This window comes from Macrotis lagotis, chromosome 7 (assembly GCF_037893015.1).
Source record: "Macrotis lagotis isolate mMagLag1 chromosome 7, bilby.v1.9.chrom.fasta, whole genome shotgun sequence".
Classification (NCBI taxonomy): Eukaryota; Metazoa; Chordata; class Mammalia; order Peramelemorphia; family Peramelidae; genus Macrotis; species Macrotis lagotis.
In genome coordinates this window covers 108,687,036-108,702,786 of record NC_133664.1, presented here as the reverse complement: position 1 = coordinate 108,702,786, position 15,751 = coordinate 108,687,036, and the positions used below count along the sequence as shown (strand labels likewise).

Genomic DNA, 15,751 nt, shown 5'->3' with positions numbered 1-15,751 from the left:
GGAGATTTGATATTTTAGAGACTGGCTGGTGCTTGAAGATTGGGAAAAATGTTTGAGTAACAGAGCTAGGTTTGGAGGAGGAAGCAGGAAGGAAGAAAATATGTATATACCATATAGTAGGTGCTAGGCACTGTGCAACACACTTATACAAATATTATCTCATTTGATCACCACAAAAATCCTGTCACCTATTATTCCCATTTTACAATTGAGGAAACTGAAGCAAACAAAGGTTAAGTGATTTGCCCTGGGTCATATAGGTAGAAAATACCTGAGGTAAAATTTGAACTGAATTTGTTCCTTTGACTTCAAATAAGTCTTTTAAAAAATCTGTCTCCAGATTCAAATGGAATGTAGGGTACTTCTAGAAAACTTCATATCTTAGTCCTCACTGTGAGGTATTTGAAGGTATTTGAAGAAGTCTCAAAAAAAATTGTCCTCCCTGATATTAATGACTTAAGAAACCAGCCCAAACTACTGCTAATTAGAAATATTAATATAGACCTCTTCTCTTCCTCAACAGGATGCTCTATCTCCCTACTCCAGAGTTGAGAGATTTTTCTCTGGCTATTCCCCATTCCCAGGTGCTCACTTCCTCATTTCCACCTTCTAGCCTCTAGGTCATACCTTCTGCAAGAAGCCTTTTTTAGTCCTACCCAATCTTTTTTTTAAAAGTTTAATTATCCTTAATTAATCTTAATGTTCTACCTCTGAAATTACCCTCAGTTTATCCTTTATCTGTTTGGGGACAGCTAGGTGGCACAGTAGATAGACTGCCAGGCCTGGAGTCAGGAAAATATGAGTCTTCTTGAATTCAAATCTGATCTTAGACACTTAGTAGTTATATGACCCTGGGCAAGTCACGTAACCCTTTGTGCCTCAGTTTCCTCATCTGTCAAATGAGCTGGAGAAGGAAATGGCAAACCATTCTAGTATCCTTGCCAAGAAAACCCCAAGAAGAGTCAGACAGAATGGAAATGACAGATCAAGAATGTTGTTTTCACATAGTTGTTTGCATGTCATCTCCTCTGTTAAACTATGGGCTCCATGAAAACAGGGGCTTTTTTGCCTTTCTTTGTAGCCCCCCAGGCTTAGCACAGGGTCTGGCAATAGCAGACATTCAATAGATGATAATTGACAATCTTACTATGCATCCCTCCTAGCATTTGTATAAGGAGGGAAGGCAAGGACAAATAGAATGTGTGATAAAAAGAACTGAGGTGCATCAGAATACCATGACAAGAGTTCCAGGTCCCCTGAAGTGCTGATAGGATAGGCAGTGATTCCCAGTATTGATATTCATAAAGGGTATTATCAGATATAGGCAACTAGGCAACAGTAGACCAAATGCCAACCCTGGAGTCAGGAAGACTCATCTTCCTGAGTGCAAATCCAGCCTCAGACACTTATTGATTATGTGACTCTGGGCAAGTCACTTAACCCTGTTGGCCTCATTCTTCTCATAAAATGAGAAATAATGAGCTAGAGAAGGAAATAGCAAACCACTCCAGGATCTCTGTCAAGAAAACCCCAAATGAGGTCATGAAGAGTCAAACAGAACTGAAAAACAAACAACAGTACTATCAGATCTCCCAGGCAGAGAAAGATAAGAAGATTGCTTTCATTTTCCCACTGGGATTATACCAATTTGAGCATAATCTATGTGGCATTAGCCATTTTTAAGTTCTCCTTGGAGAAAATAATAAAACGGTAAGGAACTACTTAAAAGTGCTGGCTTACTTTATTTGACCACATTACATTTTAAAGAATGCTGGGCAGCTAGGTGGTGCAGTGAATAGAGAGCACTGGCCCTTGAGTCAGGAAAACCTGAGTTCAAATCCAGCCTCAGATACTTAATAATTACCTAGCTGTATGACCTTGGGCAAATCACTTAATCCCATTGCCTTGCCAAAAAAAAAGCAAACTTAAAAAAAAAGAAAGAATGTTAGAAGAACAAGAAGAAAGACTGTCAAAGATAATAATTTATCCCCCAAAAAGGTGCTCAAAGGATGTGAGCAAATTGTTCTCAAAAGAAGAATTATAAACAGGTAACAATCATAGGAAGGAGCATTTCAAAACACTAATAAGAGAAAATTTTACTTCATGCTCAGAAAACTGGCAAAGATGACAAAGGAAGGACTAGTTCAATGTTGAAGAGACTGTAGCTATTTAGTCACATTGTTGGTAGAACTATCTATTAGTACAACCATTCTGTAAAATAATTTGGAATTTTACAAATGCAGTGTCTAAAATATTCATACTCATTGACTCAGAGATTCTTCCTCTAGGCATAGACCCCAAAGAAGTCACTAACCAAAACACAGGCTCTATCTATACTAATATATATACTGAAATATGGCTATAAAAACCATACTTTTTGGGGTAGTAAAGAACTGTAAATAAAGTAGATGTTTATGAATTGAGGCATGGCTAAACAATTTATGATTCATAAATATAATGGAATGTTACTGAACTATAAGGAACAACATACAACAAAAAAAAACATGAAAAGACTAGATGAACTGATGTAAAGAGGAGATTTAAAGTAGCAGAACCAGGAAAACAGTATGTATAATGACTTCAACAATGTAAATAAGAATAGTAAACACAAAACAATTGAAAATAAATGTTGAGAAAATAAAAAGAACAAGCTTGATCCCAAAACAGAGCAATAAAAAAAAGCCTCATCCCACTTCTTTGTATTGATAGGGAGAAAGGGGTGAAACATTGCATATTTGCATCAGAGCCTTTTTAATATATTAATCAGTGCTGAATTTTTTCTTCTACTTTTCCTCTTTTTATTTTTTCATTTAAAAATTTCTTGGAATCATAAGGTAAGCATTGTCTCTATAGAGACAATGGAAAATGCTCTTTGTAAATATACATGTCTGTGCATATATTTGCTGCTTTCAGAAATCCTGAAGTACAAAAATCCACTTATGAAACAGCTATAATGGGGAAGATGAAAAATATACATTTTACCAAAGGATTATTCCCTTTACCAAATTACTCCCCCTGTTATTTTTCTAAATATCAGAGTTTTCAGTACATTTAACTATTTGTTTACAGACCCTTAACTATTTGACAGACAATGGAATTAGAAGCCACTGCTCATTGAAAATCAATCAGAAATGAGCATAAAATATCTTGGAAAGAAGAATGAAGTTTCTCAACAAAGAGAATGAAATTTAGCAAGTTTCCATACACTCTTTTTTTTGGGGGGAACACCCAATGCACAGAGATCCACTTGTACTAAATAAATTACAAGGGATTGGTCTCATGGAAGAAAGAATTCCAAATCAGAAGACCAGGATTTAAGTCTTGTTGAGTTATTTTCAATCATGTCCATCTCTTCATGAGTGTTTTTTGTTTGTTTGCTTCTTTTTGTAGGAGAGGGGTTTCTTGGTAAAAACATTGGAGTGGTTTTCCATTACTTTTTCCAACTCATTTTACAGATGAGAAAACTGAAGCAAACAGGGCTATTTGCCCAGGGTCACCCAGCTAGTGTTTTAATCCAAAAACTCAGAAAGATGAGTTTCCTGACTTTGGGTCTGGCACTCTAACTACTGTCAACCTAGCTTCCCCGTTTTAAGTGTGCTATTTACTTACTATCTTTGTGACTTTGGCCAAATTACTTAAGCTCTATAAGACTTGTTTTCCTCATCTGTAAAATAGGCAAAATAATATTTTCACTACTTACCTCAAAACATGGTTGTAGAAGTATGATTTGATAAATCTTAAAATTCTATAGAAATGCATTATTATTTTCAATTCCAAGAACTACCTCATTTACTTTCCTAATATGTTTGTGTGGAAGATGTCTAGTGATGGAATAGAACATTCTGCCCATCACAGGATATATGCAAGCAAAGATTGAATGGTGACTTGGGGAAGATGTGCAGTGCATACATGCTTTAGGTAGGGAATTGGACTCCTGAGGACAACTAAGACCTTAGATACCATTCATTTAAACTCTAAGATTGCATATTTTAACCTACATATTAAGAATAAAGAAAGCCCACTAACTACTAAATTTTTTTTTAGTATTATAGATTTAGAGATCCCAAACCCAGAGAAAAAGACATATTTGGAATTAATTTTATATACATATATATATATATATATATATATATATAGACAAGTTCATTGATGATGAATTCATAAGCAAATAGGGTAGGAGGATACTTAAGAGTCAACCCAAGGGTTGCTGTAAACCACCCCCACTACAAGCATTACCACCATCATCACCACCACCACTACTACTAACACTACCACCACTACCACTTCTGTTACTGCTACTGCTACTGCTACTGCTACCACAACCACTACCGCTACTACCACCATAACCTCTTTGGAAGGAAAAATGTATACAGAACACTCTTTTAAGTGTAATCTGCATTATTTACATGTGCTCCCTCACTAACTTAAGTCTAGATTCTAGATAAAAAAAAATAAAACAATAAATGGAGCCCTGATTTGTAGTTTGGTGATTTCCAGGGTGTCTGTGTTCCCCCGCAAAGTCTAACAATTGTCAACTTGAGCTAATTCAGACCCACCTCTGGTCCAACCCTGTCTAAGGAGGTTGATTTTGGGGAAGGTAAATTACCACATCCTCCTACAGTGTCCCTTGATTAGAGGCAACATTATGTTCTGGCTGAACTATAGACCTGACCTGGTATGTCACCTCTTTCTAACTTTGTGATTCTATGATTCTTTGTTTGAAAACCAAAATCACTGAAAACCAAAGACAAATGAAATGGGGAGGAGGAGGGAAACACACAAGGAAATGTCTTTTCCCTATTAGAAAAAAGAGGCTGACTCCTAGTGGATCTCTAAAATAGAAGCAGTGGCACAGAAGTCTCTCAGACGAGATTTGAGCTCAGTTTTAACTGATCTAACTATTGCTCTGGTGTCCATTTGTATATGAGATGCAAATTCACTTAATGGGGTCCTTAACAGCAAAGTTGCTGGACATACATATATATATATATGTATATATATATATATATGTTAATAACTCCTGGTAAGGGTCAAGTATGAAGCAAGGAGGGAACTAAGAGGAACATTTTCCTATAATGAGTGAAGCATGAGAACTGGAAACATTTGGTTTTAAGGTCAAAGGACCCAAGTTAGAATCTAGACTTTGTCAATTAAAATCTATATAACCCTGGGCAAGTCATTTACCTTCTCTGAGTTTCAGTCTCCTTATGTGTAAAATTTAAGGGGTGATGGACCAGATGACCTCTAAAAATCTGATTCAACTCAAATTCTCTGATGCATGGAGAATTAATTCCTTTAATTTTCCTTAAAACTACCTCATACATGTTTCAAGATGTCTTCATATTTGTTTTTGGTGGTTTTTAAAAAAGATCTTATCCCTTCTTTTCATGATCTCACAGCTTTATAGGATCAAAGGATTTTGAACAGAAAAAGAACTTGTAAATCTCATAATCCAGTCCCTTCCTTATATAGATGATCTAAGTAACTAGTCCAAGGTCATTTATAGGTATTAAGGAGCAGAGCCAGGTCCCCTGATTCTAAATCCAATGCTCTTAAGAAGGAGAAAGAATAATTTTTTGTTAATTGAAAATAAATTAGTTTAAATTGAAAATAAATAAATAAAAGCAGGGCTCTTGATACTGTCCCACACATATTACTGCCTCTCCCCCCACTTCTTTGCCAAGGCAAAAGCAACATACTATTATTGCACCCGGGATCATTTGGTTGTTTTTCTAAGATTTAAATGGTCAGTGTTTCCATTTGTTTTGCCTAAATTTACTTAGTTACAAGGGAAAGTGGGGGAGGGCGGGCAGGGGGACAGGCAGGGCAGGAAAGGGATCTGAAAAGTGACACCAATGTTTTAAAAAGAGCCAAAAAAAACAAAACAATAAGGCACTTTCTAAAAATATAATGGTGAATGATAAATTCAATGCACAAAAGAAGAACCAGTCCCACTAAGCACACCCCCAAGCAGTTCTGCAGAGCATGGGGATTCATGAAAAGGGTGGGGTGCCAGGGTGCCTGAAAGGACAAGAATTGAAGTAGAGAAGGAACTTTCCTGAAAAGTTTTTGAGGGATCTCCATTGAAGCTTTAACATCCCTAAATCCATGTCCTTTTTTTGGAGGGTTAAGTGACTTGCTCAGGTCCTACAGCTAGTGGGACACAGTCAGGTGTCTGGGGTCACATTTGAACTCAGGTTCTCCTGACTCCAACTGAAGTTGGAGTTCTCTATCCACTGCCCCACCAAGCTTCCCTCCAAATCCACATCTTAATTGTATTTTTTTCATTGCTAATGGCTAGTTAGCATGGAAAGACCATGGAAAACAGAGGAAAACTCTTGACTTGGAGTCAGAACCAACTGTTGGGTTTGTCCACTCCTGACTTTAGCATCTGCTGTCGGTGACGAGAAAGTCACTTAGCTTCGTCATCTGGATAATGAGGATTTTTGTCTAGATCAGAAGAGCTTAAACTGGAAGCTATAAACTTATTTTTTAAAAACATTTTGATAACTGAATTCAGCATAATTGGATTCCTTTGTAATTCTAGGTCTTATATTTTATGTATTTAAAAACACTATTCTGAGACTGGGTCCCTGGGCTTCACCAGACTGCTGACGGGTCCTTGGCACAGGAAGGTTAAGAACCCCTGGTCTAGATGTTTCCTCCTCCCCTACCAAATCACCTGGAATTCATTTTGGGTATTCTTATATGCGTACATGCTGTCCCTCCAAATAGAAGGTAAATCCCTAGAGGTCAGGGGCTGTTTGTTTAGTCTTTGGCCTTACATCTCTAGCACAGCACCTAGCAAATAGTAGGTGTTTAATAAGTGCTTATTGATTGATCTCTAGGGTCTCTTCTGACTACCAAATGATTATGATTTTTTTAAACCAGACCCATGATTTTGAGGTTCTTTCTTTCCCAAGGCAGAGTCCCACCTTCCCTACCCCTTTATAGTCTCAGAGAGTTGATAGGCATCCTAAGAGGTTGCTGCCCATATTCTGAACCAATGTTCCTCTGAACCAGCACATGCCCAACCCCAGTTTAAAGTTTCATCATCCCCTAGTGAAGTGTAACCTGGACAGTTAGTTACTCTACCAGAGGAATGGTGTAGACAGCTAAAACCAGGTAATTCTAACCAGAGAAAGGAATTTGCTTTGAGCCTAGTGCTATCCTTCCCATCATCTAGAGTAGTCATGTTGGATAATTGCCAATGCTGCACTGATTTCACTGGGAGCTGTTCCAATGACACAGGAAAGAACCTACCATCGCACCACTCCTCCCTCTTCATTAGGTTTGGCTTGGTAGCCACTTTCTCTTCTGCCTGCTTGGCAGCTAGGTGGTAGCATGAGTAGCCTGTAGACTTGGAGTCAAAAAGACTCGATGCCTCCAATACTCCCTAGCTACGTGACCCACGGCAGATCACCTCACCTCTCTGTGCTTCAGTTTCCTTATCTGTAAAATGAGGACAAGTAATAATAGCACCTAACTTCCCAAGTGAAGACCACACAAGTTAACATATATAAAGCAATTTGCAAACCTCACAGTGATCCATAGGGCTAGCTATCATTATCATTATCATTATTATTATTTTATTATTAGCTTCAGAAGATGAGTCCTGGTTCTGCAATATACCACTTAATTAACCTTCAGCAGTTCACTCAAACTCCCTAAGCCTCTCTTTCTTCCTCTGTAAAATGAGGATGGTAATCATACTTGCCCTGTATGACTTCACAGAATGGTTGTAAAGATCAAATGAGGATATTTGTCAATTCTAAAGGACTTGTGATGGAAAATAAAGAACAGTGGAGTCTGAATGCAGACCAAAGCTTACTATTTTCAATTTTCAGAATTTTTTTGGTTTTTCCTCTTATGTTTTTTTCTTCCTGTTCTGATTCTTCTTCTTTTTTTTTTGTTTTTGTTTTTTGCAAGGCAAACGGGGTTAAGTGGCTTGCCCAAGACCACACAGCTAAGGTAATTATTAAGTTTCTGAGACCGGATCTGAACCCAGGTACTCCTGACTCCAGGGCCGGTGCTTTATCCACTACACCACCTAGCTGCCCCTTGTTCTGATTCTTCTTTCATAACATGATTAATATGGAAATCTGTTTAATACAGTTTTACATGTATAATCTATATTAGATTACTCTCTGGAGTAATCAAGGAGAGGGAGGAGGGAAAGGAGAGAGAAGAATGTGGAACTCTAAACCTTACATAAAAGTGATTGTTGAAACTATCTTTGCATATCATTGGGAAAATAAATATTTTTAAATGAAGTCATTTGTAAGGATAAAGTGATCTACAAATGTTAAGTTATTAACTATGATTTATTATTATTATTATTATTATTATTACTATTTGCTGTACATGTGGCCTACACATTCCCTACAGAAGAAGAGATAGAGGGTAGGAAGAGGAGGGTCATTGCCCCACTTCTTCAGGCAAGGCAGCAGACTCAGTGAGTATATCAGAATTGAGTAGAAAGAACCTAGATCAGGAGTTAAGAGACCAAGTGTGAGTTCCATTTCTGCTATCTACTAGCTGCATAACCTTGGTCAAATCATTGTTCTAGGCTCAGTTCCTATAAAATGGAGAATGCAGTGAACTTAAAAGGTCCTTTCAAGGTCCATAATTCTAAGGGAAAACCCAAAATTTCAGGTTAAGATAATAATCCTAATTATTTCATGGTGGGCATGGAGGGATAGATACAAAAGTTGTGTGTGTGTGTGTGTGTGTGTGTGTGTGTGTGTGTGTGTGTATATGTTCTAGGAAGCACATACCATAAATGCACCAACCACACCCAGAAGATATTCTTACCTTGTGTCCTGCCCACAACACTTCCAGTATTTCCCTTTATGCTAGTCAACTCACTGTTACAAGACTGAACAAGGTTATTTTTTCCTCCTACTTCCTTTCCCCAAGAAGGCTCCAGCACGTAGTCCTGTGTAAATGTACCAGTGATCAAGTATGAGAATATTAATATGAAAATATAGTTCAGCAAACAGAGTCCAATTCTCTTCAAGCCTCACTCTCATATGTCCTAGAATTATGGCGATGACCTTAGATTATTGAAGACTATGCCAGCAACGTGCAGACTGACATGATACCAAGAAGGAAAGGCTTTAAATATGGGCCAGGGACAGCCTATGTATCTTTCACCACATACTGGCCTAGTTAAATCTGTCACCAGGTTGTCTATAGGGCAATGATTTTTTTTTTTGTCCAGATCAAAGACTATTTCTTAGCTTCTCAATTTATGCTTGTATGAGAGTCCTAAAACCAACAAAAATTACAGATGTTTAAAGAACCAAAGCAAGTAGTTGAGTAGATAAGTGCTAAGGGAACACTGAATACAAAAATTCACATTTGAGAAGGACGGGGTAGCCTTTGTGGATAGAGCTGGCCATTGAGATGGAAAGACATAGGTTCAAATTCCACTTTTGACACATATTAGATGTATGACTCTGGATGGGTCTCAGTGAACAACTTTCTAAAATGAGATAATATAAAATAGCTTGTTGATCTCTATTGAGAAGAGTCCCTACATTGGTGTTTCCTTACACCAATGAAACCAAGGTACAGATCCAAGAGAACATAACAAAAATTCTATAGTGGATAGGGTGGCATATAAAAACTATTTATGAGACACATAGTGGCAAAGTAAACAGAATGATGGCCTCAAGACCAGCCTCTAATACATATTGCCTGGGTACTCCCAAACAAGTCACTTAACTTTGAAGTATCCTCAGGAAATGTCTAAAACAATAAATTGTAGAGAAGACACCAACCTACAATGGTAGAAGCATTTTCCATATCTTGGAATTCCATAAAACAAGAAAATCATAAATCTAGTGTCTTTCCTATATTGTTTCATCATCACACTATCCCTATGAGATACAGGTAGAAAAAAAAAGATGTGTATACATTCATGTATGGGTGTAGATATTTACACAATGTCCTATATATGCATGCATATATGTGTGTGTGTGTGCATTGTTCATACATACACACATCTATGCACACATTGGTAAATGTTATTACCTCATTATTCAGATAAGAAAACTGAGGTTCAGTTTCAGATAAGGGAAGTGATCAACACAACCACTAATAGTAGAATGAGGGAGAGATCCAGGTGCTCAGGATCATTGACACCTTATTCTTCAATGTACTCTTGCTGCCCTCTGCTGAAAGAACCAATCCATGATACTTTTGTCACCAGCTCCTCCAAAAGGAGAGAGCCTGGAAAAAACAAAATAAGTTATGGGGATGTGTGAGCCGCCCTCCCTTCTGCTTCTCTTCTGGGTTGGCCCCTCTTCTGTCTATACAAATGAGATCAAATGCATTTGGATTTCATCTGTATTTGCAAATTTATAGACTAGATCTTGGAAGAGACTTTTTAGAGGTCATTTGGTTCATGAAGTTCCAATTATTCAGAATGTATTTATTAAGTGCCTGCTGTGTATCATGCATGGGGCTAGGTATACAAAGCTAAAAATTAAATAGTTCCTGCCCTTTCCAGCTGTATGGAGAGAGCACATGCACACATGCAAGTATGAACAAAATAAATCAAAGTCATTGGAGCCAGCTCTTACCATTTCAGAGTCAATTATTAAATTTTCAGTGTGAGTGTTTATACTTCAGAAATAGACAAATGCCACAAATCAGGGCTTGTTTTATTGTTTGTTGATTGTCAAAGAAAATTATGGAGAACAGAACATGTGAATATTGTAGATTAAACTTGAAAGTGTAGTGTGTGTGCTTTTTTTTCTGTTGTCAAATATTTATTAGCATATTCCTTAATATAAGGTGGTTTTTTTAGTTTATCTGCTATTTAGGGAAAACAAATTTATACAAATAAATAAATATTATATATAATATATGTGTATATATTCATATATATGTGCATATATATATATATATATATAGTAATTTGATATGGGGGGTACTGGCAAATTGGGGGAATCGAGATACATTTTATGTAAGAAATGGCAATTAAGCTGAGACTTAGAGAAAACTAGAGATTCTGAGAGGCAGAAGTGAAGAGGGAATGTACTCTCGTTACGGGGGACAGCCTGTACAAGGGAATGGAGATGGGAATTGGAACCCTGTATACAGGAAGCAGCCAGTTACAGCAGTTTGGTTAAACTACCCAGAGCAGGAATATTACAACATCCTAGAAAAGTGGTCTTCTAGTTTATGCCTAAAGATGTTAAGTGACTTGTCCAGGGTCACATAGCTAATAAGTGGCAGAAACAAGATTTGAATTCAGTTCTTCCTGAATCCAAGTCCAGCACTACCATCTACCATGTCTTGGCTCAGATGGTTATGACAACAGTAAAGCCCTAACCCATACTCAGATCTGCTGGAAACACTTTCATTTCTTTTTCCAGTGGACCATGCTGTCTCCCTGAGTTTCACAGAGATCCCACTATGACCCAGAGATTTCCTTTTTACTCAGTGTTTTAAATCAACAAAAATTTATGTTATCTTCTGTCTTTGTAACAAAGAAGCAAAACAAATTTACACATTGAACATATTGAACATAATATGTGTCAATCTGTAGTGTCTGCCACCTCTCTTTTAGTAGAGAGCATGTTTCATCATTTTAATAGGGTTTTTGTTTATTTGATTTGGTTTGGTTTGGTTTGGTTTTGACCCAGAGTTTTTAAAGCCTCCTTGTTTTGAACAATACTGAATACAATGTAATTCCAGTATAGGAGCCATAAACTGTCCTATTGAGATTTGTGTTATATTTGCTTGTAAGTAGAGACATTTTTATTTAAACATCTGTGGTAGAATTACAACTTGAAAAATATGGAAAAATCGAGCATTATTGGAATCATTTTAACACAGCTTCCTTTTTCTCGTGTCATTCTTGTAGATTGTCCCCAAATTCTGTACCCTGGAAGAAGAATTACCCTACCTGGATATGGTGATTGCAGAGACCTTGAGAATGTATCCACCAGCTTTTAGGTAGGCTAAATCTAATAAGATGAAATTCATTGAGGCTAAATATAAAGTCTTATACTTAGGTTCAAAAAAATTGATTTCAGAAGTATAAGATAAGGAAGGTATGATCAGATCAAAGTTTTCTGGGAAAAGATCTGGGGAGGTCTTATTGAACTGTGAATTATAAATCAACAGTATGATAAAACAACCAAAATGACTAAAATAATATTGAGCTCTTTTTTTTCAGGAATAGGGTAACAATATTCTTACTGTACATAATATATAAGGCTGGTCTAGTCAAAGTGTATCTTTAGTATTCCATTTTAGGAAGGGGCTGATGGGAGGGCAAATAGACTGAGACAGGCTTCAGGCTCACAGCATATGAGAACCGATAGAAGGAACTGTTTAACACAGTTTAACACACACAAAAAGAGAGCATTCAGGGCAGTCATCAGAACTGTCAAGTATTAGGTCTTTCATTAAAAAGAGGAATTAGATTGGTTTCTCTTGTCCTCAGAGGGTAAAACTAGGAGCAGTGGGGGGAAATGGGAAGAGATAAATTTGGGTTTGATATAAGGTAAAAACTGTATAGCAATTAAACTAGTCAAGAATAGAATGGGTTGCCTTGGGAAGTTATGGTTTCCTCCATAATGGAAGTCTTCAAGCAAAGATTTGATAATTACTTTTGAGGATATGTTATATATGGGGTTCTTTTTCAGAAATGTGTTGAACTAGATAGCCTTCATGAGGTCCCTTCTAATTCAATCTTTAAAAAACAGTTTTTAAGAAATTCTGTGATTCGGGGCAGCTAGGTGGCATAGTGGATAAAACACCGGCCCTGGAATCAGGAGTACCTGGGTTCAAATCCGGTCTCAGACACTTAATAATTACCTAGCTGTGTGGCCTTGGGCAAGCCACTTAACCCTGTTTGCCTTGAAAAAACCTAAAAAAAAAATTCTGTGATTCAGTGGCCTTGACTACCCTTTCCCTTTCCTAATTTTGTATAGCACTTACTGTCAGTTTTTGTGATTGGTTGTTTCAGTCATATCTAACTCTTTGTGTACCCATTTGGAGTTTTCTGGGTAAAAATACAAGAGTGATTTATCATTTCCTTCTCCCATGGATTAAGGCAAACAGAGAGATCTGAGGCCAGGTTTTAACTCAGGTCTTCTTGATGACAGGTCACTTTGCTACCCAGTTACTATTCAAGTTGCTATCTATTGATGGTTCTTTTTTCATATGTATGTCTTATTTCCCCAACTGTCCTCTCTCCCCTGAAGTGTAGAAATAGTGTCTTATGTTTGGTGGTGTAAGCTCCCACAAACACAGACTGTGCCTCGCACAACACCTTGTATGTAGTAATCCCTCAATAAATGTTTGCTAACAGATGGATTTCTCTCTGAGTCAATAACAGGAAAAAAAAGGATACAGAGAAGTATAGTAGAACGTACTAGCTATACAGTCAAGAGACCTAAGTTCACACTGCAGTCCCAGTATTTAATAACTATATGTATTATCATAGAATCATTGATTTGAAGCTGGGAGGGAGCTTAGAGATAGATCTTTTGGGTCTACCACTCTCATTTACATATGAGGAAACTAAGACCCACAGAGATTACAGAATTATAATAAGGCTCTGAGGCAAAATTCAAACTTAGGTCTTCTTGAACTTTAAAGTCAACATGCTATTTACAATACCATACTTCATCTCTGGGCTTCCTTCCTCATCAATATAATAGAGATAATAATACTTAATAGAGCATTTAATAGCACAAGGCTGAGGGCTTTGTTGGTTCTTGGGTAACAATATTATTATTCTTCCTTCAGGAAGAACCTTCTATTTCATAGCTACCACCCCTAAGTCTGTAGCATAACAAATTTATCAGGGGTCTCTCCAACCTTTTTCCAGATATGGTACCTCCTTTTTTACAGGACCAACTCCCCCACCCTGACCCCATGAAGAGTTGAGTTAAATGGTCAAAAAAAAAAAGAGTTAAGGGGCAGCTAGGAGCAGTGGATAGAGTATGAGTACCTGAGTTCAAATCCAACCTCAGACACTTAATAATTACCTAGCTGTGTGGCCATGGGCAAGCCACTTAACCCCATTTGCCTTGAAAAAACCTAAAAAAAAAAAGAGTTAAATGGTCCCCTCTTTCAGAATACCACCATCCCCTTGCCTAGGTTTTTCACCACTGGGCTCACTTCTCTTATCTTCCTTTAAAAGTCTCTTTCTTGTTTCTCTATTAAAGTCTTCCTCTGATTCCTTGTCATGGTATTACATTTACCTGGGGAGGGAGGGATGAAGTACCTCTCTTCTCCTTTCCAGAAATCCCTGTCCATTTCTTCCTTCAGCTCAAAGCTTACCCTTCAAGACACTGGAGCAGGATTGCCCAGCACTATGTGACCTCACCAGAGAAGATGCTGTTCTCTATGAGCAAATCAGAATCGAAGGAGCTCAAGAGAAATGCAAGATGCACAAATTTAGAGAATGCCCCCAAATGTTCACATGACCTATTTGTGGCAAACCTGTGGAATAGCATTCCGAGCTCATCTTGACCTGATCAGCCATAGTCAGACACACTGTAATTATGTCTAATATAGTGATGCCATTTTGGTCATCTTCAAGAAAAAAAAAACCAATCTATCAACCAACAACTCCAAGAAGTTAGCCTGAGCCCACATCCCACATAAATTACACCTTCCTTTACAGAATCATTAGTGTAAGCACAAAGAAGGTATAAGGAAAGCAAACACATCTGAATCTTAAGACTCCTGGGGATACCATTTATAAGCTCTGTGACCTTGGCTTAGTTCCTTAGCCTGTCTCAGTCTCAGCTTCCTCATATGTAAAACTGCTAATAATAATACTTGCACCACAACTCTGAGGGATTTATGCTGAAATGAGATCATGGACATAAAGAATGTGTTTGCCACAAGTGGCTATATTAATTGATGCTATAGCATGCCTCAGTACTTATTAGCTGAAATATTTCATATTCTATTCAGGAACTCTTTCATATGTTTCTTTGTAATTCAACTAAACAGATTTGATCCAACAAATGTATTAAGCCCCTTCTAGGAGCAAGATAAGATGCTAGGTGCTGGGTAATTCCAAGGCAAAAAAAAAAAATGTCCCTGCCTTCAGAGAGCTTATATTCTACATGTAGTATGGTCTTCAAAGGTTTAATGGGTCTTTGTTTAATCCCCACCAATGAAAAGTAAGTGCCTGGAAGGCTTCTCTCGGATTTTCCCCAATAAGTGGTTCTTTGGAGTGAACAAAGAAGTGATCAGATTCAGGGCTATGTAAACAGGAGTAAGTCAAACTGATTTTATCTCATACCATATGTTCAACTCAGCACTGTGAGGAATTAATTTTCCAGACATGAACATCATTAAGATGTACTGTTTGCCTTTTTTTTCTTTAAAAGAGGGAATTATACAAACTTGAAGATACTTTTCTGAACAGCTTCTCAAATGGATAATAGCAAGTAAAATGTTGCTGTTCTCTCTGAATGTTCATCATCTAGCAGCAGGTACTGTAAAAGCCTTCACTGTAGCATCTGCTTTGTTATTCTATTGCTTAGATCATGTTTCACCATGCAGAAGAAAGATTAGACTGGTTCTGTTTGACCCCAGAAGGGCAATTCACTCTTGCAGCCTGTTCACATCCATTGCCACCCCCCTCCCCTTGGGACTTTGTCCCAAAAGCCTCCACTTTGCGGACAAGCCCAGTCTGCCCACTGGCATTCTGCTCTGATTCTGATTTTTTGACTGGATTTTTAGTTCCTCTCCCTATTCTTCCTTC

General features: G+C 37.5%; 1 protein-coding gene across 1 annotated transcript in view; it reads left to right on the top strand.

Annotated features, from left to right (window-relative positions):
* The window catches only part of TBXAS1 (thromboxane A synthase 1), a 237,438-nt gene that overhangs the window by 209,781 nt on the left and 11,906 nt on the right, over positions 1 to 15,751 (top strand). The window contains exon 10 of the mRNA XM_074193562.1: positions 11,879 to 11,970. Within this exon, the coding sequence (XP_074049663.1) occupies positions 11,879 to 11,970 (92 nt within the window). The remainder of the gene's footprint in view (positions 1 to 11,878; positions 11,971 to 15,751) is intronic.